The 25,233-nt window shown below is 35.8% G+C and overlaps 1 protein-coding gene across 1 annotated transcript in view; it reads left to right on the top strand.

Moving 5' to 3' along the window:
• Window positions 1-25,233, top strand: part of MCM6 (minichromosome maintenance complex component 6) — a 46,459-nt gene extending 21,226 nt beyond the window's left edge. The window contains exons 9-17 of the mRNA XM_082840846.1: window positions 1,341-1,482; window positions 2,198-2,305; window positions 3,393-3,548; window positions 6,064-6,192; window positions 7,915-8,076; window positions 16,631-16,766; window positions 18,082-18,237; window positions 20,461-20,600; window positions 23,943-25,233. Coding sequence (XP_082696972.1) covers window positions 1,341-1,482; window positions 2,198-2,305; window positions 3,393-3,548; window positions 6,064-6,192; window positions 7,915-8,076; window positions 16,631-16,766; window positions 18,082-18,237; window positions 20,461-20,600; window positions 23,943-24,059 — 1,246 coding nt within the window. The 3' untranslated portion in view covers window positions 24,060-25,233. The remainder of the gene's footprint in view (window positions 1-1,340; window positions 1,483-2,197; window positions 2,306-3,392; window positions 3,549-6,063; window positions 6,193-7,914; window positions 8,077-16,630; window positions 16,767-18,081; window positions 18,238-20,460; window positions 20,601-23,942) is intronic.

The raw sequence follows: 25,233 nt of genomic DNA, 5'->3' as shown, positions 1-25,233 counted from the left end.
TACTATATCAAGCTGCCTTTCCTTTATTTGTCTGGGAAATTTTTAACATGGAAATGTTCTAGAAGCTGAAACATTTTTAGTTGAAGTTTTATAATTAAATACTATTTCCTTCAAGTATATCAGGGACTGAGTTCTAGATTTGAAGGTAATAGTCCTGTGTTAAGAGAATTCTCTTTTTTTCTCATTTCCTCTGCCCCTGCCTCCCACCTCTCCCACCACCACCACAGAAAGATGTACTGCAGTGTTGCCTCTGAACAGTATTGTACACGATTATGTTTGCTTTTTAACAATATTAAGTCTTTTGATCCATTAACATGGGATATCTTGGTCTTCTTTAATTTTTCAATAATGTTTTGTAGTTTTCAGGGTATAAGCTTGCTCTTCTTTTATTAAACTTATTTCTAAGTATTTTATTCTTTTTGATGCTATTGTAAATGGAACTGTTTTCTTAGTTAAATTTTTGGGTTGTTTATTGCAAGTGTGTAGAAATACAATTACTGATCTTTTATCTTGCAGCATCGCAAGAACTGACTTATTAGTTCTAACTGTTATAGTGGATTTCATAGGATTTTCTGTCGACAAGATCATGTTAACTGCAAATGGTGATAGTTGTTGTTTCTTTCAAATCTGGGTGACTTTTTCTTGCCTAGTTGCCCTGGCTGAACCTTTCAGTATAATGTTGAATAGAAGTGGCAAGAGCAGACCCCTAAGTCTTGTTCCTGCTCTTAGGGGGAAAGCATTCAGCCTTTTACCATTATGTATGATGTTAGCTGTGGGTTTTCATAGATGCCCTTTACCAGATTGAGGGAAAGTCTCTTCTAGTTAGTTGAGTTTTTATCATGATGGCCGTTAGATTTTTTGACATGCTTTTTCTGCATCTGTTAAGGTGGTTCTTATCATTTTTTAATATGGCATGTTATTGATTCTTAGATGTTAAACCAGCCTTGCCTTTTTGGAATAAATGTCCCATCTTGTTTTGTTTTCTTTTCTTTTTTTCGTTGTAGTTGTTTGTTTTGTTTTGTTTTTTGTTTGTTTTCATTTTAAGTGCAAGGCCTTCTAATAGATCATTTTTGCTGAACTGTTTATTATTGTTTTTGCCATGTATGAACTTCATCTTCCTTTAACAGGAATGGATTTGACCTATTTAAAAGACCAAAGGAGAAAAGGCTTTCTCTTTGGTCTATGGCATGTGTCTTTATGAATTGCTTTTTTTCTTAATGCCTCTTTCAAATGTTCTTTTAGAAATTTAAATTCTTACTTGACATAAGCCATAACCAGCTGATAATCCTGAAGAGGTTGCTTTGTAGTCATATATTAATGAATATGATAACCTTGAACAGGCACGTGGAGGAATTCAGTCCCAGAGCTGTCTATACCAGTGGCAAAGCATCCAGTGCTGCTGGCTTAACAGCAGCTGTTGTGAGAGATGAAGAATCTCATGAGTTTGTCATTGAGGCTGGAGCTTTGATGCTGGCTGATAATGTAAGAACGTTTTACCCTCTTGGATATAAAGAAATCAGAATATCCCCATCCCTATCAATAAAGGCCTATATGTTCCTATTAAGGAGATGTCCTCTTTTTAATAAGTACTTTTAGTAAATAATTCATGGTTTTATTAATCTAGAAATTGGGATTGTCATCATTAATCAGCACTTTCTGAACTTCTCTAGAACGTATTACTTGCCCTGAGCTTGTGTGTTTGCTGTGACTAGTACTTCTCAGCAGTTTTCCTTTCTCGACTGTGACACATCTATGAGTATATCTATTGCATTTTGCATGTATTTGTCATAGATCAGTTAGCTCTGTGAATGCGTGTAAATTGTAGCTATATATACTTATAAACATTATGTTCCAACTCCATCCTTCACTTTCCCAGCCTAAAGTCAACACTGAGGTAGTAACCCAGAATATTTTGACCCTGAGATTTATACAAGGTTTTGATGTTGAATAAAAGTGCAATAAGTAACTGCATGTTTTTAGTTTCACTCTTGGTTTAAAATGAGTCAAAAGAGTATGGTTCCCTCGAGCTCTGGGAACTATTGTACTATCTTATTCTAGTAGAGGGAGTTAGGATTGCTTACTTACCTATCTTAGTTGTTTAAAAGAACTGAAAGGTCTCTGTGGTAGCAAACTTTGAGTTTCCTTGCCGTTTGACATCTGAAAGGCAGTTTCTTATGCTAGGTTTGTTTGGTTACAGGGTGTGTGTTGTATTGATGAATTTGATAAGATGGAGGTGCGGGATCAAGTTGCTATTCACGAAGCTATGGAACAGCAGACCATCTCCATCACTAAAGCAGGAGTGAAGGTACGTGTGTCCACTTCTGTTCCATTGCATCTTGCCTTAGCCTTGTAGATTAATGTAGCTCTAGACGATCACTTGGATAAAATGCATTACTTCAACATGAAATGCAGTTTACTGAAACGGAAAACACAGCCTTGAGGATTATTAATCAAGTCGATGGATTATTTAAATGAAAATAATAAGTACAATATTGTAACTAGCATTAGAGAGAAATCAAACTTTAAAAATAAAAGTAATACATTCAAATAGTTAAGAAAAATGTAAGCAATACTTTAAACCGTAAGTTAAAAAAAAATCTTCCCCTCCAACTCCTAGCACCAATAGATTCTCAGAAGTATCTGCTGAGTTTATGTCCCTTTTAGGAATATTTTATCATAAATAAGCATAATACACATACAGTTTTGTTCCTTGTTCATTTAACTTCATAATTTTATTTTGGTAATCTTTCTATACCAGTATATATTAGATCCACTTGTCTTTTTATTACTCCATGATTTTCAACTGTACATACCCCAGTTTGGCTCATTAGACTCTTATAAAGAAGAGTGACATTCAGGTCATTTCCAGCCTTTAGTATTACAAACAATATTGTAAACATCCTTGTACATATCTTCCTGTACCTAGCTGCAAGATAAATTCTTAGTAAGAAATTGCTGGCTTAAAGGGTGTGCACATCATACCATCAACATCATATGGGAGTACCTGTTGCTATATATTATCAGACTTTAATTTTTTTTTTTTTGCGGTACGTGGGCCTCTCTCTGTCGTGGCCTCTCCTGCTGCGGAGCACAGGCTCCGGACGCGCAGGCTCAGCGGCCATGGCCTACGGGCCCAGCTGCTCCCTGCGCGGCATGTGGGATCTTCCCAGACCGGGGCATGAACCCGTGTCCCCTGCATCGGCAGGCGAACTCTCAACCACTGCGCCACCAGGGAAGCCCCCAGACTTTAATTTTGATGATTCACTGGGTGAAAGATGATATCTTATTCTTTTGGTTTGTATTTAGTTCATTATGAATGAGGTTGAGCATTTTGTCATATGCCATTACAGTTGTCTTTTTAAACCTGTCACGATTTTTCCTTTTGTGGTCAGGCTACTCTAAATGCCAGGACATCCATTTTGGCAGCAGCAAACCCAATCAGTGGACACTATGACAGATCAAAATCATTGAAACAGAATATAAACTTGTCAGCTCCTATCATGTCCCGATTTGATCTCTTCTTTATACTTGTGGATGAATGTAATGAGGTAACTATGAGCTATCGCTCTGAGCTTCCTTTATTATTTCCAGTTTGAGTAATTGAGTGAGACAAGCCTGGAGGATGTACTCCTAAAGAACTGGTGCATGTGTTGTCACTGACCTTTCATTTCTCTCAGAGTGGCACAGGATTGGACAGGGGTTTATTAAGCAACTGAAAATCACTTGAATTGCTTGTTCTGCTTAATTGTGTTGAATATCAAGTTTTTTGGTTTTGTTGCTGTTTTTGTTTTGTTTTTTTTTAAGATTTATTACTTATTTATTTATGGCTGCACTGGGTCTTAGTTGCGGCACGCGGGATCTTTTGTTGTGTTGCACAGGCTTCTCTCTAGTGTGGCATGCAGGTTTTCTCTTCTCTAGTTTTGGTGCACAGGCTCCAGGGCATGTGGGCTCTGTAGTTTGTGGCACTCAGGATCTCTAATTGAGGCACACAAGCTCAGTAGTGGTGGCATGCGAGCTCAGTAGTTGTGGCGCGCAGGCTGAGTTGCTCCACGGCATGTGGGATCTTAGTTCCCTGACCAGGGATCAAACCCGCGTCCCCTGCATTGGAAGGCAGATTCTTAACCACTGGACCACCAGGGAAGTCCCCTTGTTACTGTTTTTTAATTCTCAAAAAAACAGTATTTCAGTTAATTCCCAACCATACTCTTTAAGAGGTTTTTTTTGTTTTGTTTTGTTTTGTTTTGCGGTACACGGGCCTCTCACTATTGTGGCCTCTCCCGTCGCACAGGCTCTGGACGCGCAGGCTCAGCGGCCATGGCTCACGGGCCCAGCCACTCCATGGCATGTGGGATCCTCCCAGACCGGGGCATGAACCCGTGTCCCTTGCTTCGGCAGGCGGATTCTCGGCCACTGCGCCACCAGGGAAGCCCATGATTTTTATTAGATTTTTGTTTTTGTTCTTTCATTAAGGTTGAAAAGAATTGGGGTTCCAAACAAATTTTTCTTTTTCTTTTTTTTTCAAATTGAGTCATTTGTCTTCCTCTGTCTTCCTATCAAATTATTGCATGTGTCACATTTTTTTTCCTAATTGTGTAAGAGTGTTAAGATTGAATATAAAATTGCAGATTTAGGGACTTCCTTGGTGGCACAGTTGTTAAGAATCTGCCTGCCAATGCAGGGGACACGGGTTTGAGCCCTGGTCTGGGAAGATCCCACATGCTGCGGAGCAACTAAGCCCGTGCGCCGTAACTACTGAGCCTCTGCTCTAGAGCCCGTGAGCCACAACTAGTGAGGCCCGCACACCTAGAGCCCATGGTCCACAACAAGAGAAGCCACCTCAATGAAGAGTAGCCCCCTCTCGCTGCAACTAGAGAAAACCTGCGCGCAGCAAAAAAGACCCAATGCAGCCATAAATAAATAAATAAATAAATAAAAGAAATTTTTTTTTTAAAAACTGCAGATTTACTTACATTCTAACATGTCAGTATTAGAGTTATTTATACTTAGACTTAAATATTTAACAACATTGCACATCTCAGATGTGCACAGAAGTACAAAATGACCTTCTGTAGAAGGTCATGTTGTACTGTACTTTTAATTGCTGAGCATGGAGGTCCTACAGTACATTAGGTACAATGCATACCTCTTGCTTACGGCAAAATTTTAAATTCATCTAGATAAAATTTGCCTCCCATTAATGTGAATGTTTAGAGGGTTTTCGTTTTTTATGTTTGGGTTTGGTTCTTTTCCTTCACAAATCTATATAAATGTTTAACCCAGTCCCCTCCTCCCCATTGTTGGGCATTGTCTGATTTTCATATATTTCTGTCTATATATAATTTACTAAATTAGTTTTTTAGCTTTTTAATTAGAAATAATTTCAAACTTACAGAAAAGTTGCAGGAAATATAATAGTGCATATAATACTCATATACCCTTTATTCAGTTCACATTAACTTTTTGCCCTGTTTGCTTTACCATTTGCTGTGTATCTCTACTTTTTTTTTCTGTACTATTTGAGAGTATTGCATATTTTTAGTGTGATTTTATTTTTTTCAATGTTAATAACGGTTCTGTGATGATCATCATTCGTATGTTCATAAGCGGCAACGTAATGTAGTGGCTAGGAGGATGGACTCTGAAACTAGACTCTTCAAATCCTTGCTCTATTACTAACTGTGTGGACAAGTTACTTAATCTTTCCAGGCCTCAATTTATTCATCTGTAAAATGGGGGTAATAATTATCTACCTAGTAAATTTTTTGTGAGGGTTGCATGAATTAATGCTTCTAGACACACTTAGGGCCCTAGAAATCTTATTTCTGCCATATTAAAGTCAGTAAATTCCTTCAGGAATAGTCTTAGAGTAGGGCAAAGGTATACATTTAAACTTTTGATTTTGGATGTGGTACTAAATTTTCATCAGAAAGTTGAACCCATTAATACATCTTATGGTGGCATATTAGAGCTTGTTGTTAGCTATAAAAAATTTCTTAATGCCTGGGATAGTCTGGAGTGGATATTACTATACCTGATTAAAATGACTTTCTTATTTTGAATTAGGTTACAGACTATGCTATCGCCAGGCGAATAGTAGACTTGCATTCAAGAATTGAAGAATCAATTGATCGTGTGTATTCCCTTGATGATATCAGGAGGTATCTTCTTTTTGCAAGACAGTTTAAGCCCAAGGTAACCTGCCCTTTTGTACTGTAATTGGGCATAATAAGTATATGAAAGTGGCATTTAAACAAAAGCGTTGTATGGAAATTAACTGAACCTGACTTGTTTGGGTGTTTAAGGTCATTTGGTTGGTTAGTTGGTTGGTTTGATTTTGGTTTGGGTTTTCTGGTTTGTTTTTGGTTTTTTTTGAGAACAGTTTGTTTCCTCAGAGAGACTTGAGAAAGGGAATTTTTTAAAAGTCTGAAAAGTTCAATTTCTTTAACTTTTTAGGTATAATAAAAAGATTTTTATGGGTGAACAGTTTTGAATAACCAAATAAAGTAGGATATCCTTTTATTTCAACCATTATTCCTAAGAATCTTAAAACTGCATGTGTTTAAATCAGTAGTCTACTGAATGCTCTCAAATCTGTCTCTGAGGGAAGCTTGTATTCCTCTAGGTTATTGTAATGAACATGAGTAACTTTTACAATACAGGATCCAGGGTGCTCACTTGGACATTTATTTTTAAGATAAACCTCCATAATGCATTTTTTTTGACATTTTCCTAAAGTAGAGTACAAAAAAAAATTGTTTGATTCTGGTTGAGGTTTTTACACTCTTTCTGGCTTGACTTTTGGGAGTTATGCTTAGATTTTAATTATCTATCACCTTCACTTAATATTGGGATTGACTCTCACTGTCCCAAGGGAAGGGTAAAGCACTTTTGTTTGCAGAGGCATTTATTCTCCATGACTACGCTGGTCCCTCTTGACTTTGGCATGCTTCCTTAATATGCTTAGTTCCTTGCTCTGAAAAACAGTATTCTTTAGAATGCCTCATTTTGTTGTTATTATTTAACTAATAATAAGGTATATATACAGTAGGGGATATGTTCCAAGACCCCCAGTGGATGCCAGAAACCACAGATAGTACCAAGCCCTATATGTATGATGTTTTTTCCTATACGTACATACCTGTGATAAAGTTCAGTTTATAAGTTAGGCACAATAAGAGAATATCTGAATTGCCAGCATTACTACTCTTGCACTTTGAGGCCATTATTAAGTAAAATAAGGGTTACTTGAACACAAGCACTATGTTACCCTAACAGTTGATCTGATAACCAAAATGGCTACTAAGTGACTAATAAGCAGGTAACATATACAGTGTGGATACACTGGATAAAGGGATGATTCTTGTCCCAGATGGGACATTGGACAGCATAAAATTTCATCACACTTCTCAGAATGGTGCACAATTTAAAACTTATAAATTGTTTATCTCTGGGATTTTCTGTTTAATATTTTCAGACTTCAGGTGACCACAGGTAACTGAAACCACAGAACGTGAAGCCACTGATAGGGGGCAGTATTATATATATTGACTTTTCTTTTTCCCAAAGACTGCATAAGTTAATTAACTGAGCCTCAAGAATAGCCTGAGCAGTAATCTGTTTAATGAGCTTTCACATGTTGGGTATAAAAGTATACATTGTTTAGAAATGGTCATTTGCTTAAATACTAACTCTACTGTCTTCCTATTCATAAAATTAGTACATGGAATTCATAGTCCTCCTTTGTATTAGTTTCTTTTGAAAGGCATTTCAGTATTAATTTCTTGTCATTGGTTTCAAAGTTTTGACCTTCTTAGTTCCCCCAGAGCATCTTCACCTGGAAGGCTCTTAAACTTAATGTTTAAAGCTGCTCCCATTAAGTGGAAATGCTCTGACTTCACTGATATTCTGGAACAGATTTCTAAAGAGTCGGAGGACTTCATTGTGGAACAGTATAAACGCCTCCGCCAGAGGGATGGTTCTGGAGTAACCAAGTCTTCATGGAGGATTACAGTGCGACAGCTTGAGAGCATGATCCGTCTCTCTGAAGCAATGGCTCGGATGCACTGCTGTGATGAGGTATCAAAGTCACTCTAACATAATGGGAAAGAGAAATTGATTTGTTGGCTTACAAGCTGTTTTTATGTTTGGTATAAGACATACTAGCATTAGCTGCAGATTTATTTTTATATGACTATTGAGTGCTCATAGGATACATGACCCCTGACCCTGGGGTTTTCCCCTTGAAGAATGTTGCTGTCAACCATTTTTTGAATGTAGTAGTTAGATTAATGATAATGAGATAATCATGACATAGATTATAGAGTACATACATATAGAGGTGAGTTCAAGATTAATGCCATTCATTCAAGGAAAATTTGTTTAAATCCTACAATGTGCTAGGCCTGTGGGAGGGGATACAGATATGATAATGTAGCCTCCAGTCTCCTAATAAGGGAATTCTCCTTTGTATAACATGTGTATATTAAATTGTTCTTTGAGCCCTGGGTTCTACAGGTACATGTCAGTGGGTATTTAGGGAGTAAATGGGGGGCAGAGTGGAAGGATGCCCTCATCTCTGCTTCAAGCAAACAAGCCCTGCTTTTATCTAGCTTTATATTTTAGACAGTGTAAGATTTTGTTTGAGGAAGGAGTTTGGCTATTTTTCTTAATAGTATGATAGAGGTATAATTCACATAGAGAAAAATGTACAGCTTTGACTTTTTACGTACACCCTTGTGGCCACTCAGCTTATAACAAAGAAGGTTTACATCATCCTAAAAAGTTCCCTTGCACCCTTCCTTCCCCAGAAGTAACCACTGTTCTTACTTCATTCACCATTTCTATCTCATAGATTTCATTTTTTGGCTTTTTTCCTTTTGTCTAATTTTTCAAATTCTCTGATGTGGTACTTTACAAAATACTTTCACACTGTCTTACTTGTTATTCTTTGATTCTCCTGACATTTAGTGCACATCTTTGTAAGTTAGGAGATGAATAAAAGAGCCCCTGTCTTCCATTGCTGATAGTTTGGTGGGAGCAAGACATATGTTTAATTAAGCATGTGAAATATGAGAGACGATATTAGATGGAGTGTCATCAGCAAAGAGTACAGAGATCAATGAATTATTTCATAACAAAGGTGGAGGGTTTGGGGAGATGCCAACATTTAAACTGGATCACTGAAGGGTGTATAAAATTTTGGTAGGAATTTTTAGAGTGAAGGTGGAAAGTTTAGAGTGAAGGGTATTGGGAGGAATATAGTGGAATCTGTAGAGAAAGAATAGGCCATGATGGAGGGGAATTCTTAAAAACCATACTAACATTTGTACCTTTTTTTTTTCTTCATTGTAATGTTTCTTAAAATGAATTTCATAGAACTGACGTGTCTTGGAGAATTTCTAACAGATTTTTCTTTCCTTTTTTTGGTTTTTCAATAGGTAGTAAATGCATATGATATAAAATAAATATACATATATGCATATATATATACACAGATGCAGTTCCTGAATAAAATTGAGTGTTTTTGCATATATTTAAGAGCCATTTCTACTTCCTTTTATGATCATATTCTTTGTTCACTTTTTACTTTGTTTTATTAGAAGGCCTCCCCCACTCTAAGATTATAAAAGAATTTTCTCAGGATTTCCTCAAGCATTTAGATGGTTTCATTGTTTGTATTTAAATCATTCAAACATTTGGTATTTATCCTTCTGTAAGATGTGAGGTGTAAATCAGTTGATTCTTTTTCAGCTAGTTTCCTAGTTGTTCCAACACCACTTACTGAACAATTCGTCTTTTCCACACTGGTTTGGTATGCTTTTATTATATATTCTTGTGTTTGTTAGGATCTCTTTCCTGAATTCTGTTCCTATGCTGTCTTAGCCTCCTCTTGCATTAGTACCACAATATTTTAAATGTTCTCTTTTGTTCCACTGCATTGTTGCACTTTTGTTCCAATGCATGTTCCACTGCATTGTTCTCTTTTGGCTGTTGTGAACTTAATAGCCAGCTGGCTTTGTTTTGTTTTGGTTTTTATTGATGAGTGATATTCACTGTTTGAGGAAAGCATCCTAGGAACTTGTTTGGAAAACCCAGGAATTTTTGAACAAAGCACTAACCATTCTGTCTCTAGACTGCTGTTCTAATCTATAGATTCTGAACTTGAGCTACAACATTTCCAGCCTCCAGCCACCTCTGCTCACTTCAGACTGGCCCACATAATCCTGATTGGCAAGAACCAATTCCTTAATACCTATCCTATTGCTCCTGAATTCAGTGTTTTTTGTATACTGACAGACTCCTTGGTTTGTCTGAAGTCAAGGGGAGATTCTGTTGGCATTCAAGGACCTCTGTTCAGCCTTGAAATGGGTTTTTCCTCCAGTTGCATGGCTTTTCCCTGTACTTGTGCTACTAAATGTATAAAGGTATATAATTATACCACCCCCTAGATTTTCCCTAATTGTTGAATATATTGTGAAATATGAAATACATTCACCCTTAAAGCTATCTGTCCATTTATCTTTATTTCAAAAATCTGAACATAGGGCCAGCATATACTTGAGCTCAGTATTTGAGGTGAAATTTAAATATGAATAAAATAAAAATAGTATACCCCCCAAAAATTATTGATATTGAGAACATGTTAAATTTATATGTTAATAATGGAGAATTGACTTCTTTATGATGATTTTTTCTAAGAAAGCATAATAGCGGTTAGAATCTAGATTATGCCACTATAAAACTCTCAGCTGTTTAAAACAGAAACAATTCCATTTTTTTGCTCATGCTTCATGTTCATTTATGTTAGCCAGAGGCTCTGCGCTTCACATCGCTCAGAAATTCAGGCTGATGTAAAGGTTCTTTCTTGACATACACTTCCATGATCACAGAAGACAGAAAAGACAAGGTGAATCATATGCCATTTCTTAACCTTCTATCTAGAAATGACATGACACTGCTGGTCACATTTCATTGGTCAGAGGAATTAACACGGCCATGCCTAAGTTCAAGAGGTTAAAGCAGTGCCTTCCTTTCAGGTGTCTAGAATGACAAATGCAAACATTCGTTAACAGTTCTGAGTACCAGAGACCTCATTATCTTTCCACTTATGTCTTTTTTTTTTTTTTAACATCTTTATTGGGGTACAATTGCTTCACAATGGTGTGTTAGTTTCCGCTTCACAACAAAGTGAATCAGCCATACATATACACATGTTCCCATATCTCTTCCCTCCTGCGTCCCCCTCCCTCCCACCCTCCCTATCCCACCCCTCCAGGCGGTCACAAAGCACCGAGCTGATGTCCCTGTGCTATGCTGCTGCTTCCCACTAGCTATCTACCTTATGTTTGGTAGTGTATATATGTCCATGCCTCTCTCTCGCTTTGTCACAGCTCACTCTTCCCCCTCCCCATATCCTCAAGTCCGTTCTCCAGTAGGTCTGTGTCTTCATTCCTGTCTTACCCCTAGGTTCTTCATGACATTTTTTTCCCTTAAATTCCATATATATGTGTTAGCATACGTTATTTGTCTTTCTCTTTCTGACTTCACTCTGTATGACAGACTCTAGGACTATCCACCTCATTACAAATAGCTCAGTTTCGTTTCTTTTTATGGCTGAGTAATATTCCATTATATATATGTGCCACATCTTTATCCATTCATCCGATGATGGGCACTTAGTTTGTTTCCATCTCCGGGCTATTGCAAATAGAGCTGCAATGAAAATTTTGGTATGTGACTCTTTTTGAATTATGGTTTTCTCAGGGTATATGCCCAGTAGTGGGATTGCTGGGTCATATGGTAGTTCTATTTGTAGTTTTTTAAGGAACCTCCATACCGTTCTCCATAGTGGCTGTACCAATTCACATTCCCAGCAGCAGTGTAGGAGTGTTCCCTTTTCTTCACACCCTCTCCAGCATTTATTGTTTCTAGATTTTTCCACATATGTCTTTTGTTTCACTCAATAGGTTTTAAAGTTCATATGATTTTTGCATGTTTCTTGTTGAATTTATTTCTTGATATTTTGTTATTTTTGTGGGTATTGAAGGTAGACTTTTTTCATTTTATATTTTAACTGGTTGTTGCGTGTATATATGAACTATTGATTTCTGTATGCTAGTTTTGTACTATACTGATGCCTTTTGTTTGTAGTAGTTTTTCAGTTGAGTCTGTTGATTTTCCAGATTTTTGTTCTTATTTGCAAATGATAAATGGCATATGTTTTTCTTTCTATTCTTATTGAAAAAGAAACTTAATCTTTTCCCATATTTTCCACTAATTTACCTTTGCTGTTGTAATACAATGTCTAATAATTATGACATTGGACATTTTTTTCTTGTTCCTAATTGGCTCTGTGGCTGAGATACGATGTGTTTTTATCAATAGGAACTATACATTTATTATTATGTCTTGAATATTTTTATCAAGAAGATTTTTTTTTTTTTGGCCAGTTGTCTTTTTAGTGTGTATAGAGTTAATCATGATTTTTTTTTCTCCTGGATCTATTAAAATGAAAAATAAATTAATAGACTTTCTAATGTCAAGCCTTCCTGGAATAAATCCCACTTTTTTTAATGCATTTGGCTTCTGTTTGCTGTTATTTAGAATTTTTAAAGCAGTACTCATAAAAAACATTGATTCCATTTGTTTTTGCAGTCTGTTTTATTATCGTGGTTATTTCATTTACATTTTTTAAAGTTTTCCCCTTTTTTCTCTATTCTAGAATGGTTTTCTATTGCATTAAAATTATCTGCTATTTTACTGATATGAATTCTCAAGTAAAACTCTCTGGGTCTAGTGTATACAATTTGGGTGCATGGTTCTTAATTTCTGCCATGGAAGTCAGTCTTGTTTAGATTTTCTATCTCTTCTTGGGTCAGTTTTGGTAAGCTACATTTTCCTAGAAAAGTATCCACTACCAAGAGTTGTTTCAGAGTTTAATAATATCCAGTTAGAATAATATCCAGTTAGAATGTTTTTTTGGTTGCTTGTTTTAATTTTACTGCATTGTGATTAGAAAATGATGTCTATGTTTCTCATTTAGTTTTTTGGTTTTTTGGAATTTGGTTTTTTGGATGCTTTGTAGCCCAGAGCCCATTTCCATAAGTGTTCCATGAGCACTTCAATGGAAGGCCTAGTCTCTGTTTACAGTGTATATAATTTTATATATCTGTGAAGGGGGAGGTTACCTTATTATGTTACATAGGTTTTCTATTTTTTTGTGGGGTTTTTTGGTCTACTGTATCTTCTCTAGATTGAAAGTTAAAAGTCTCCTATGGGGACTTCACTGGTGGTGCAGAGGTTGAGAATCCGCCTGCCAATGCGCATGGGACAAGGGTTCAAGCCCTGGTCTGGGAAGATCCCACATGCTGTGGAACAACTAAGCCCGTGAGCTACAGCTACTGAGCCTGCGCTCTAGAGCCCGTGAGCCACAACTACTGAAGCCCACGTGCCTAGAGGCCGTGCTCCGCAACAAGAGAAGCCACCGCAAGGAGAAGCCTGGGCGCCGCAATGAAGAGTAGCCCCCACTCGCTGCAACTAGAGCCTGCACATAGCAATGAAGACCCAGTGCAGCCAAAAATTAATTAATTAATTAAAAGAAAAGTCTCCTATGAATAGGTTTTATTTCTCTACCAACATAGTTATTGTCTCTTTGTATTTATCCTTTTTTTCTCCTATAAATTCTATTTTACTGATATTGTTGTTCTCTTAACTGATACATATATTTTCATTGAGATTTGTACCCTCTAACTTTGTCTCATTTATGCCTTTTGGCCTGAACTCCACCTTGCTTTCTTTGTTAGGTATACAGGTATACCTTTGCCTAACTTTTTACTATTTTTCGGCATTTCTGAGTAAGTTTAAGTGTGTCTTATATACATATACAGCATAGAGTCGGATTTTGTTTTGTGATGCAAAGAAAATTTATTTAGCATGTAAGTTAAACCCATTTACATTTATTGGTATGAGAGAGAGGTTTATTTGGGTTTTCGTTTTTGTTTTCTTTTTATAGTTGACATGATTTTTCATTTTGTGGTCACTTTGCTTTTGCTTGTATGTGTAGTTCTGAGATTCAGAAAGTTATTTTAGTGGTTACTTTTATTATTATAACTTTATATTGTACCCTTAGTTCTCTATTGGTTCTCTACTATGAAGTGATAAAATTAGCATGTTTCATCTTCTTTCTTCTTCCCTTCCCTCCCAACCACCTGATTTTAGTAAATAATATTTTACTGTTTACCTTTGCACAGTCAGATATGTTTATCCATGGCTTGATTTATCATCTGTTACAGGTGAGAGGCAATCAGCAAAATTTTTTTTTTATTGGGATATAGTTGTCTTACAATGTTGTGTTAGTTTCTACTGTACAGCAAAGTGGAGTTCCCTGTGCTATACAGCAGATTCTCATTAGTTATCTATTTTATACATATTAGTGTATGTATATGTCAATTGCAATCTCCCAATTCATCCCACCTCCCCTTTCCCTCCTTGGTGTCCATACGTTTGTTCTCTGTCTTTCTGCCTTGCAAAAAGTTTGATCTGTACAATTTTTCTAGATTCCATGTATATGTGTTCATATATGACATTTGTTTTTCTCTTTCTGACTTACTTCATTTTGTATGACAGTCTCTAGGTCCATCCACGCCTCTACAAATGACCCAATTTCTGTCCTTTTTATGGCTGAGTAATATTCCATTGTATATATATACCACATCTTCTTTAACCATTCATCTGTTGATAGGCATTTAGGTTGCTTCCATGACCTGGCTATTGTAAATAGTGCTGCAATGAATATTGGGGTGCATATGTCTTTTTGAATTAATGGTTTTCTCTGGGTATATGCCCAGTAGTGGAATTGCTGGGTCATATGGTAATTCTATTTTTAGTTTTTTTAATGAACCTCCATACCGTTCTCCACAGTGGCTGTATCAATTTACATTCCTACCAACAGTGCAAGAGGGTTCCCTTTTCTCCACACCCTCTCCAGCACTAATTGTTTGTAGATTTTTTGGTGATGGCCATTCTGACTGGTGTGAGGTGATACCTCATTGTAGTTTTGATTTGCATTTCTCTAGTAGTTAGTGATGTTGAGCATCTTTTCATATGCGTCTTGGCCATCTATATGTCTTTGGGAGAAATGTTTATTTACGTCTTCCGCTCATTTTGGGGGCTATCAGCAAATTTACTCCCATCTCTTGGGTCTCCCTGTACCCCTCTATCTTCAGGACATATACCATTTACATTTTGTTCTGTCACTCTTGATTCCCACGTTTGTTTAAGTCTTAGTTTTGTAGCTAAATGTGTGCAAGGCATGATCATTGGAGATAAATTTGTTACGATTTCTAACTTATCACTTCACTGATTGAAAATTGGCCTTTTTTCAAGGGTTTGATGAAAAAGATGAGTTCATGGGAATAATATTCCCTGAGTGTTATGTTCAGCAGGGTTATTTGTAGTCTTTACCTGAATGACATCCAACCTCTGGCTCATATTTTCTTTTCTTAGAAATTTTTCTACTGTATCCTGACATCAGTTGTTCTTTGCGAAAATCTGAGGCCAGCCCTTGATTATTAATTTTTCCTCCATAAGTAGTTTGATATTTTTCTCTTTCCAAAGTATTCTCTCTTATTTTTGTAGACCAGTAAGTTTACTAGGATATGTCTTGATATTGACTGTTCTCAAATGGCTTAAAGTTTCATTGCAGGTGGTAATGTATTTAAAGGAAAAAAAAAAAAGGCTGCTCTGCTGGGTTTATCTATTGTTATAGGGCTCAGCTCGTTAGGAAGGGAGTAGATTTAGAGAGACTGTTGATTATTCATACAAAGACTTAAAGCAGTCTCCCCCTGCCCCCAAATAGACTTGTAATTTTTCTTCTAAGTAGGCTTTTCTTTTTGAGGCAAAACATATGTACAGAGAGTGCACAAATCACAAGTGTACAGTTCTGTTAACTTTCAATGAACGTATCTATGTAATCTATACCCAGATCAGGAAGTTGAACATTCCTTACTAGCATCTCTAAGAGCTACCCTTTCAGTTTGTTTACAGTCACTGCTACTGTTCTCTGAGGATAACCTTTTTTTTTTTCTTTATGGTTATATAGTATTCTAACCATACTTTTCCTGATGGTTAGTTAGGTTGTTTTCAACCTTTTTTCCCCTCCCAGTTGTGGTTAAATACACGTAACTATCAGTGAATGTTATCACAGTGATTGGCTCATTCTTCTATTAATGGACATTTGGATAGTTCCAATTTGGGTTCTTATGGGATGTGCAGGTCTTTTAGTTCATCTGATGTATTTATACGTACATTTCTGTTTGGTGTGTATCTAGGAGTGGAATCATTGGGTCATAGATTGTAGGTGTGTGCAGTTTAGTAAAGCCTGAAAATCAGTTTTCCATAATGGTTGTAACAATTTATATTCCCAGCAGCAGTGAATGAAAGTTGTCTACATTCTCAATATTGTTGGTCCTTTTAACCATTCTGGTGAATTTATGGTGTTCTCTCATATTTTATGTTGTGTAGAGGGAGAATGTGAGAAAACCAAAATGCCACTGTAATTTCATATGGAGAAAGTCTGTTTGTTATATCAAAAAGACTGGCTTACTGATTTACTTCATCTTGATTGGCTTAGGTCCAGCCTAAACATGTGAAGGAAGCTTTCAGGTTACTGAATAAATCAATCATCCGTGTAGAAACACCTGATGTCAATCTAGATCAAGACGAAGATGCCCAGATGGAGGTAGATGAGGGCCCAGATGGCATCCATGGTGAGGTGTCTGTTCATGACTGTTCTAGAGTTAGGGACCAAAATGTTCTCTGAGATGTCATGGTAAAAATGCACTTACTGATGGTTGTGAAGTCTATTAGCAAAAGGGGAAAAAATGGATATTGAATTTTATTAACTGTTTCTAAGTTAAAATATAATTACTTGATATAAAATATATATGCTTGAAAGACTGAGAGAAAAAACACCAAAATGGAGACAGTGGACTTAATATTGCAAATGCACTTTCAGATTATGAAATCCTTTTATCTCCCAATCTTCCCATCCCTTCCAAATGGGTTTTTGTCTTAACTGGTAGCATTTATAAACTTTCTAATTTATTTATACAATTACTAAATACTGAGTATAACTATATGGTTATAGTATTAAAATATAAGTATTTATACTTATATATATAAGTATAAATATATTTATATTATTATTAATATTAGTATTAAATTAATTATTTAATTTAATACTATATTATTATTTATATTATATATAGTTATATAATATATATATTTATATATTATATATAATATATAATATATTTATATATATAATATAATATATATATTATATATATAAATATATATAATATATTTATATATATAGTTATATAATAATTATATAATATAGTTATAATTATATAACTATATTTTTATATAATATATATATTATATAAATATATATTTTTATATATATATTATATAAAAATATATTTATATAATATTTATATATAGTTATATATATAAATATATATTTTATATATATTTTTATATATATAAATATAATTATATATATAATATTTAAATATTATTAAATATATATAAATATATATTTATATATAAATATATTTATATATATAAATATATATATTTATATAACTATATATAATATTTTTATAACTATATATTATATATATAATTATATAACTATATTTTTATATAATATTTATATATAAATATATATTTATATATAATAATATAAAAATTATATTTTTTACATAATATTTATAAATATTTTTATAATATTTATATATATTTTATATATTTATATATAATATATATATAATATATTTATATATATATATTAAATATAAATATTTTTATAATATTTATATATTTTATAAATATAAAAATTTTATATATTTATAGATATAGTTATATAATTATAACTATATAATATAGTTATAATTATATAACTATATTAATATTATTAATAGTAGTATTAAAATATAAGTAGTATATTTATAAACATTTAATAGGGGAGTATTGGAGGCACAGAAAGAAGATTCAAACAGTTAATATTTCACTTAGGTCATGCTGATATCCCTGCTCCTGTGAATGGAATTAATGGCCACAGTGAAGACATGAACCAAGATGCTGTTCCGAAAGCCTCCTTAAGGCTGGGCTTCTCCGAATACTGCCGAATCTCTAACCTTATTGTGCTTCATCTCAGAAAGATGGAAGAAGGTGAGGCCATACATACTTAGTGCTGCTCACATGCTGAGTCACTTACATAAGCTGTATTCACATAAACAACTTTTTTTTTTTTGTCTAACATCTTTTTTTTTTTAACATCTTCATTGGAGTATAATTGCTTTACAATGGTGTGTTAGTTTCTGCTTTATGACAAAGTGAATCAGCTAACAACTTCTGATTGCTAAAGATTGTGTTATTTTGTCAGAAGAGATGAGAAACTGTTAGACAAGCTCACTTTGGCAAACAAAATCTACTAGGGAATGTCAGCATATCTACCAGCCCAGACATTTCCCCACAAGTTCATTGTCAAAGGTTTATGACTCATTCTTATTAATGTCCTTGGCCTATTTTAATATTTGTGAAGCTGAATTTGGGATCTGAGAATATATAAAGACGTACTTAACAAATGTTTTTACAGATGCAAAGTCACTTTTCCTTACAATGGGTTTGTTTAAAATGGATGGACTCCTAGAGTATTTATATATCATAGACAAGTAATTGAAACTCAAAAGGCTATTAGCACAAGTACATTCCAGACTAGAAATGAAGTAAAATCCTCATTTCTCTGTAGGTAAAGTGTGATACCTGAACATTACTACCCTTCCTGTTCTTAACTGCTTTACCATGCTATCCAGGTTTTCTCAACCTGTAATTAGCCACAAGGCAGAAGGAAAAGTGATTAAATCAAGGGGTTGAACTTAAACTTCAGTTTGGTGATTAACCATCAAAAAATTCTTATTTGACTGTCAGTATGCTGGCTTCCAGACATATTCTCATCAGAGTGTCCTAACTGCGATGGAGGAAGAGAACACCAGAGATTGTCTTAGCTTACTAAAAGATTTAAGCCCTTTAGTTTCTGCCCTCATTCCCCTGGGAACTGTGGACCAGTGGGAAGGAGGAAAGAAGGCAGTAAAGAGGCCACTAGGACAGAGAGGTTTTAGTTCCAGTCCCTTCTCACATAAAAAGATTTGGGAGCAAACATTCCTGTGTTCATGTTGTACTTATTCTTTCTCTCTCTCATGCAACTAAGTTTTAAACATGGCCAACCATCAATGGAGCAAAGATACGATTAGCACCCACACAGTGCATTCCACAGATAAATTCTAGGTCTTCCTCCTTTCCCTAAAAAAAGAAAAAAGACGCTATTCACCCAGCCAGGTAAGTTATTAATTCTCAGTCTTCAGATAGACAGCTGTTTTCTAACAAAACTTTATTTTTTTTAAAGTTCATTTATTTATTTAGGCTACTCTGGGTCTTCGTTGCCACTCTCAGGCTTCTCTGGTTGCAGCACATGAGCTCTAGGGCACGTGGGTTCATTGCGGTATGTGGGATCTTTGTTCCCCAACCAGGGATGGAACCCAGTCCCCCTGCATTGGGAGTGCAGAGTCTTAACCATTGGACCACCAGGGAAGTCCCCTGGCAAAACTTTAAACTGTAAACCAAAGAGATTACTTACTCAAAAGCATTTGGACAAACCACTGAAGTTTCAGTACAACCATAATAAAACTTTTCAGACGCATCATCAGTAAAGCTAAAATTTTCCTATTTTGATTTTGTATTTTATTAGCAATTTCTAAAATCAAGACAAATGAAGTTTTCTTTTAGTATACTTTATATCTGTGATAGTTTAAAATATTGCCAGGTTCCAACTTCTCTTGTGAATTTAGAGTTCTGGACTCTAAAGGGCAGGTAGTTCAGTCAATAAGGATAGACCTTGCTGGAATAAATTGGTAATTTTTTATTTTTGAGTGAACACCTATGGATTTCACTCCTTGGTTGACCTCAATTCCATAAAGTGTTCCCCTTTCCAAAGAGGAATAGTTGTATTTAAGCAGTTTTGCTTGCTGTGACTTCATTCCTAATTTACTCTTTCAACTGCTGTTGACAGATTATCATAGGTGGTGAAGCATGAGAAGGTGAAGGAAACACCTTCATACTTTGAAGTCGTTATAGCTTTAAGAAACTTGTTTCTTATAATCTCTATTTTTTTAGATTTTTCTTTTCAGGATAAAGTAAGGCATACTTTAATTCAAGTAATATTTTTCAGGCTTATGCTGGAAGATTGCAAATCTTATTTCAGCAGATATGTTTTCTGACAGATTGAAGGTTATCTAATCTGTACATTATCTTGTGCATGCAGACTCCAAGAATTGGCAATACAGTTTGCTACAAGGATAATTTAATCCTTTTTAAATGTATTTTTTGTTGTTACAGAAGAGGATGAGTCGGCATTAAAGAGGAGTGAGCTTGTTAATTGGTACTTGAAGGAAATCGAATCAGAAATAGATTCTGAAGAGGAGCTGATAAATAAAAAGAGAATCATAGAGAAAGTCATTTATCGACTCACCCACTATGTACGTATATAATTAAGCTTGCTGAGGTATTACAGAAGGAGTTCATGCCTCAAATCTTTGTAGGTTCATTAGATGTTCATTTATTTTGAATCATTAGGATCTAGTCAGAATTAGGAGTTGTATAAAACAAGAGAGAATTATTAACAGTTAATTGACTTATTTCTTCTGCTAAAATAAGCAGAACTTAAAGCTGGTAAAGTGAATTTAGGGTCTTATTATTTGTGTGTTTTTAACCTTTGTTTTCCACTCTACCATAAACCTTTGAGCGTCCTGACCACTGTCACCTATTTTCTGCATTTTATCCTTCCTCATGTTATCTCCCTCATTACCCAGCTTAAAATCTATCCCATGATCACTTTTTTCTTATACTTTCAACTTCATTCATTCTCTTTTATATTACTTGCTTGGCAAAATTCCAGATTTGGTTCAATCTAATTCGTTTTCTATACCTATATCTATGCAGTTAAAAGTATCTGGAGAAAAGCATACAACCATGTGCCCACTTTTATTTTAAATTCATGACCACAAATCTCAAATGGACAATTCTTTACTTCTGTCTTATCAACGTCACAGTAGTACTGACCTCACAGTAGCACTGCCCGATGCTATTACTTTTCCCTAGGCAGTTCATTCTCCTACTCTCTTAAAGGACCATTACATACATACCTTCTCACTACTCCAATCAGTTGATTATTTTCAGTATTCAGCTTGTCAGCAGCATCTGTCAAAGTTGATCACTCCTGGTCTTCCCTGGTGGCGCAGTGGTTGAGAGTCCGCCTGCCGATGCAGGGGACATGGGTTCGTGCCCCGGGCCGGGAAGATCCCACATGCCATGGAGCGGCTGGGCCCGTGAGCCATGGCCGCTGAGGCTGTGTGTCCAGAGCCTGTGCTCTGCAACGGGAGAGGCCACAGCAGTGAGAGGCCCGTGTACCGCAAAAAAAAAAAAAAAAAAGTTGATCACTCCTTCTAGAAATACTTTGTTCACTTGGCTTCTGAGTCACCATGTTCTCCTGGGTCTTCTCCTTCTCACTGGTTATTTCCTCTTATTCTCTTTTCCTGAGTCTTTCTCTTTTCACTTTTTAAATGAAGTATTATGCTTAGTTCTCAGACCTCTTTTCTATTTATATTCATTGCCTAAGTGATCTCATTTGGTTCTATGAATTAAAAACCATTTGTGATGACACCCATATTTATATCTCCAGCTCTCACCTGTCCTCTAAATTGCTAATATATGTAGCTAGCTGCCTACTTGCAAATTAATAGGCGTCTCACGCTTAATGTGTTCAAAACAGTTTTTCCTTGCAATGTTTCACTTACTCATTTGCTTTAAGCCAGGCACCTTAGAATTATCCTTGATTCCTTGACTTCTCTTTCCCCTCACAACTTCTCTCCTTTTATAAGCAAATCCTGTGAGCCTTGCCTTCAGTATCAGTATTCTCTGTTTTCTTCTCACCACCGTCACATCTACCCAAGCCACCGTGCCTGGACCTCCATGGGTGCCTCCTAACTGTCCTCCCTTGCAGTGGCTCTCTGCCCAGCAGCCAGACAGATCTTTTAACAAATCAAATTGTTTTAGTGCCCTTCCTTCTAGTCCTTCTCTCACATTTAGAATAAAATCCAGTCTCCGTACCGTGGCCTGCAGAACCCTACACAAGCAAGCCCCTGCCCACCTCATTCACCTCTTTTCATAGCCTCTTCCCCTTGCCCATTCTGCTTAGTGACACTGGCCTTGTCACTGTTCCTTAGACACACCAAGCATGAAGGCCTTTGTACATGCCCTTTGTTTCTTTGCCCATATTCCATCCTCCATTCTGAGGTCTGCTCAAATGTTACCTTCTCGGAGAAGTTATTCTTGCCTGGCCAGTCAAAATAGCCTCTTCCTTGCTGTCACCCCTTTACCCTGCTTTGTTTCTTCATAGTGCTTATCATTGCCTGGCAGTATCGTCTTTATTTAGGTGTTTATTTTGTCTCTCTTGTTAACATGCAAGCACCATGAGGACAGGGACTTTGTTTCTTTAGCCACTGTGTCCCCAGAATCTACAGTGGTGCCTAAGTCATAGAGGGCTCAAATACTTGTTAAATGATTGAATTTTTCTGTTCAAATGGCAGAGATTGCAGTTGACTTCACAATGCTCACTATATAAATATTATAGTTGTCACATATCAGGGTTTGTCATCTGAAAAATTATTTCCCTATAGAACTAGATGAGTCTATGGTTACAGGTGTGGGGGTGTGGGAAGAACTATTCCATTCAAAATTTAATGAATAATATGTATAAAAATAAAGCTGAACTGGGGTGGCGTTATGCTCAGAGTTGTCTATCTAGTTAGTGGTGGGCAATGTGTTTGCATCAGGCCAGCCCTTCCCTCCCTTGTGGCCCTGGGATCAGTGTAAGATAAGATGGTCCATGCAAGAAATCCACATTTGGACACGTTGTGAAATTAACTGATCTAAATTGGGCTTACCTTTTTAAGTTTGACTCACCGCCTGAGCCAACTCAGTACAGAAGACTAAGGAACTTGTACTGTGCTAATCAAGTATGCTTCCTGTGAAGGTGTGTTAGTACATAGAGTGAGTGCTTGAAAGTGTCCAATCCCTCTTAGTGGAATTAGTGCTTATACTGTGGGCCTTTTCCACCTTCTTAGGATCACATCACTATTTCCTGAGTTCCTCTGTATGGGCCTTCGGTAGGAGCCTTTCTCATTTGTGGACGTATTAGACTTATAGTTACATCATGGCTTCAAATCTGTCATCAAGTTTATTAAGCCACATGGCATGTTCTGCTTTTTTTAATTAGTTAATAGGTCAGAGGGAAAATTGTTTCATGTTAATTATCTTTAGATTCTACTTCTAACTAAATTATGAATGGATGGTATATAAAAGAGTTCAGTGGCCAATAATTAAAAATTAACATAATATTAAGTGAAATTAAACACTTATCAGAGTGATAAACAGAATCATAAACATACTTATCAGAGGATTTTATACAATTGCATGATTGTAAAATTCATATGCTCTTTTTTGAAGTTATATTTATAAGTAGTTGATATATATGCTAGGGAACCTGATTAAAATCACAACGTCAGTCTTACTGATGTATTTCTTAATTTTTCAAAGAAGTTTATGATATGAAAAAGTCTATATCCTAATGGGAAGGTGACTTAGCAGAAGCTTGATATTGACTTTAAGATATAGTCCTTTTTCTGAGAGAGTTTCTGGGGGGAAATGAAAGAAAATGTTAGTCACAAATATTCAGAAGAAGGGTCAAGTCCAAGTCCTGTGTATCTTAGCATTCTTATAATACTGCTGGAGAACTGAGGACAAACGTTTGTGTTTCATAGGATCATGTTCTAATTGAGCTCACCCAAGCTGGATTGAAAGGCTCCACAGAAGGAAGTGAGAGCTATGAAGAAGATCCCTACTTAGTAGTTAACCCTAACTACTTGCTTGAAGATTGAGCTATTGAAAGTAACCAGAGAAACTGGCCTTCCACCTCTGGCGTGGAGTCTGGGTGGAGCTCTACTAGCCAGAGAAGTGCTTCTGGGAGTGATGATTCAGGAAGATTTACTCTGAGGAAGAAGAACCAAGTTGATTGCCTCATATGTCACATTCCTTTTATACCAACGCAGGTTTTATCCCTTTGTTTAGTGTGCTTCTTGCCTAAAAAAAGTTGGATTGCAATAGTGTGTCATTTCTATAACTGAGACCTTTGTTTTCATGTGTAGGAAAAGGTCTGTTGTTTTTGTTATGTGGTGTCTTATTGGAGAAATAACATTTTTCAATTGCCAACTACTTTTTTTCACCAAAATAACTTTTTCTGCAGTTGTCTATTGGCTTTATTTCTATTATAAATTATTGCTTCCATTTATTCATGAATATGAGTCTTTCCCTTTTTGCTTGATTCCTGGGGCAAAGGGGTGGAAATACGGCATTATGGTAAACATTTAGGTGTAGGTTCCTGTGAGGAGAGTCCTTATAAGAATTTGTTAGTGTGAAAGCTAAGAGGCCTTGGAGATGACTTTCCAAGGTTAATTCCAGTTCTCTTTGGTTTTTTTTAAAGACAGTTTATGAAAATAAAAAGTTTATTATACTTTTTGCATTACTCTTTAATAACTTTTTTAACTTATATATCCTAAGATTAAGGTCTCAGAATTATTTTCTAACTGCTTTTTTAAGGGAAATACATTTTTTTTTAAGATTTTTTTTGATGTGGACAACTTTTAAAGTCTTTATTGAATTTGTTACAGTATTGCTTCTGTTTTTTCCTTTGGTTTTTTGGCCACGAGGTATGTGGGGTCCTAGCTCCCCAACCAGGGATCAAACCCACACCCCCTGCATTGGAAGGTGAAGTCTTAACCACTGGGCCGCCAGGGGAGTCCCCAATATGTCATTTTCTATATTACAGACCACCCTTAAATTTTATGGCATTTTTCCAGGAAAAGAGTTATTGCTGTTTATGATATTAATAGTCCCTGAGGCTTAGCTTTGATCAGTATGTACATGATGTACCATTTCCTTTTGCTGCAGCTTTTGACAACAGATGATTCTGGGGCCTGTGGGGCCAGTTGGGGAATGTTTATATGTGGTATTTGAGTTCACTAATACAAACCTCTCTCCACTGGTTTGTGTACA

This window comes from Leucopleurus acutus, assembly GCF_964270905.1.
Source record: "Leucopleurus acutus genome assembly, chromosome: 6".
NCBI lineage: Eukaryota > Metazoa > Chordata > Mammalia > Artiodactyla > Delphinidae > Leucopleurus > Leucopleurus acutus.
This window is presented reverse-complemented; position numbering and strand designations above follow the sequence as displayed.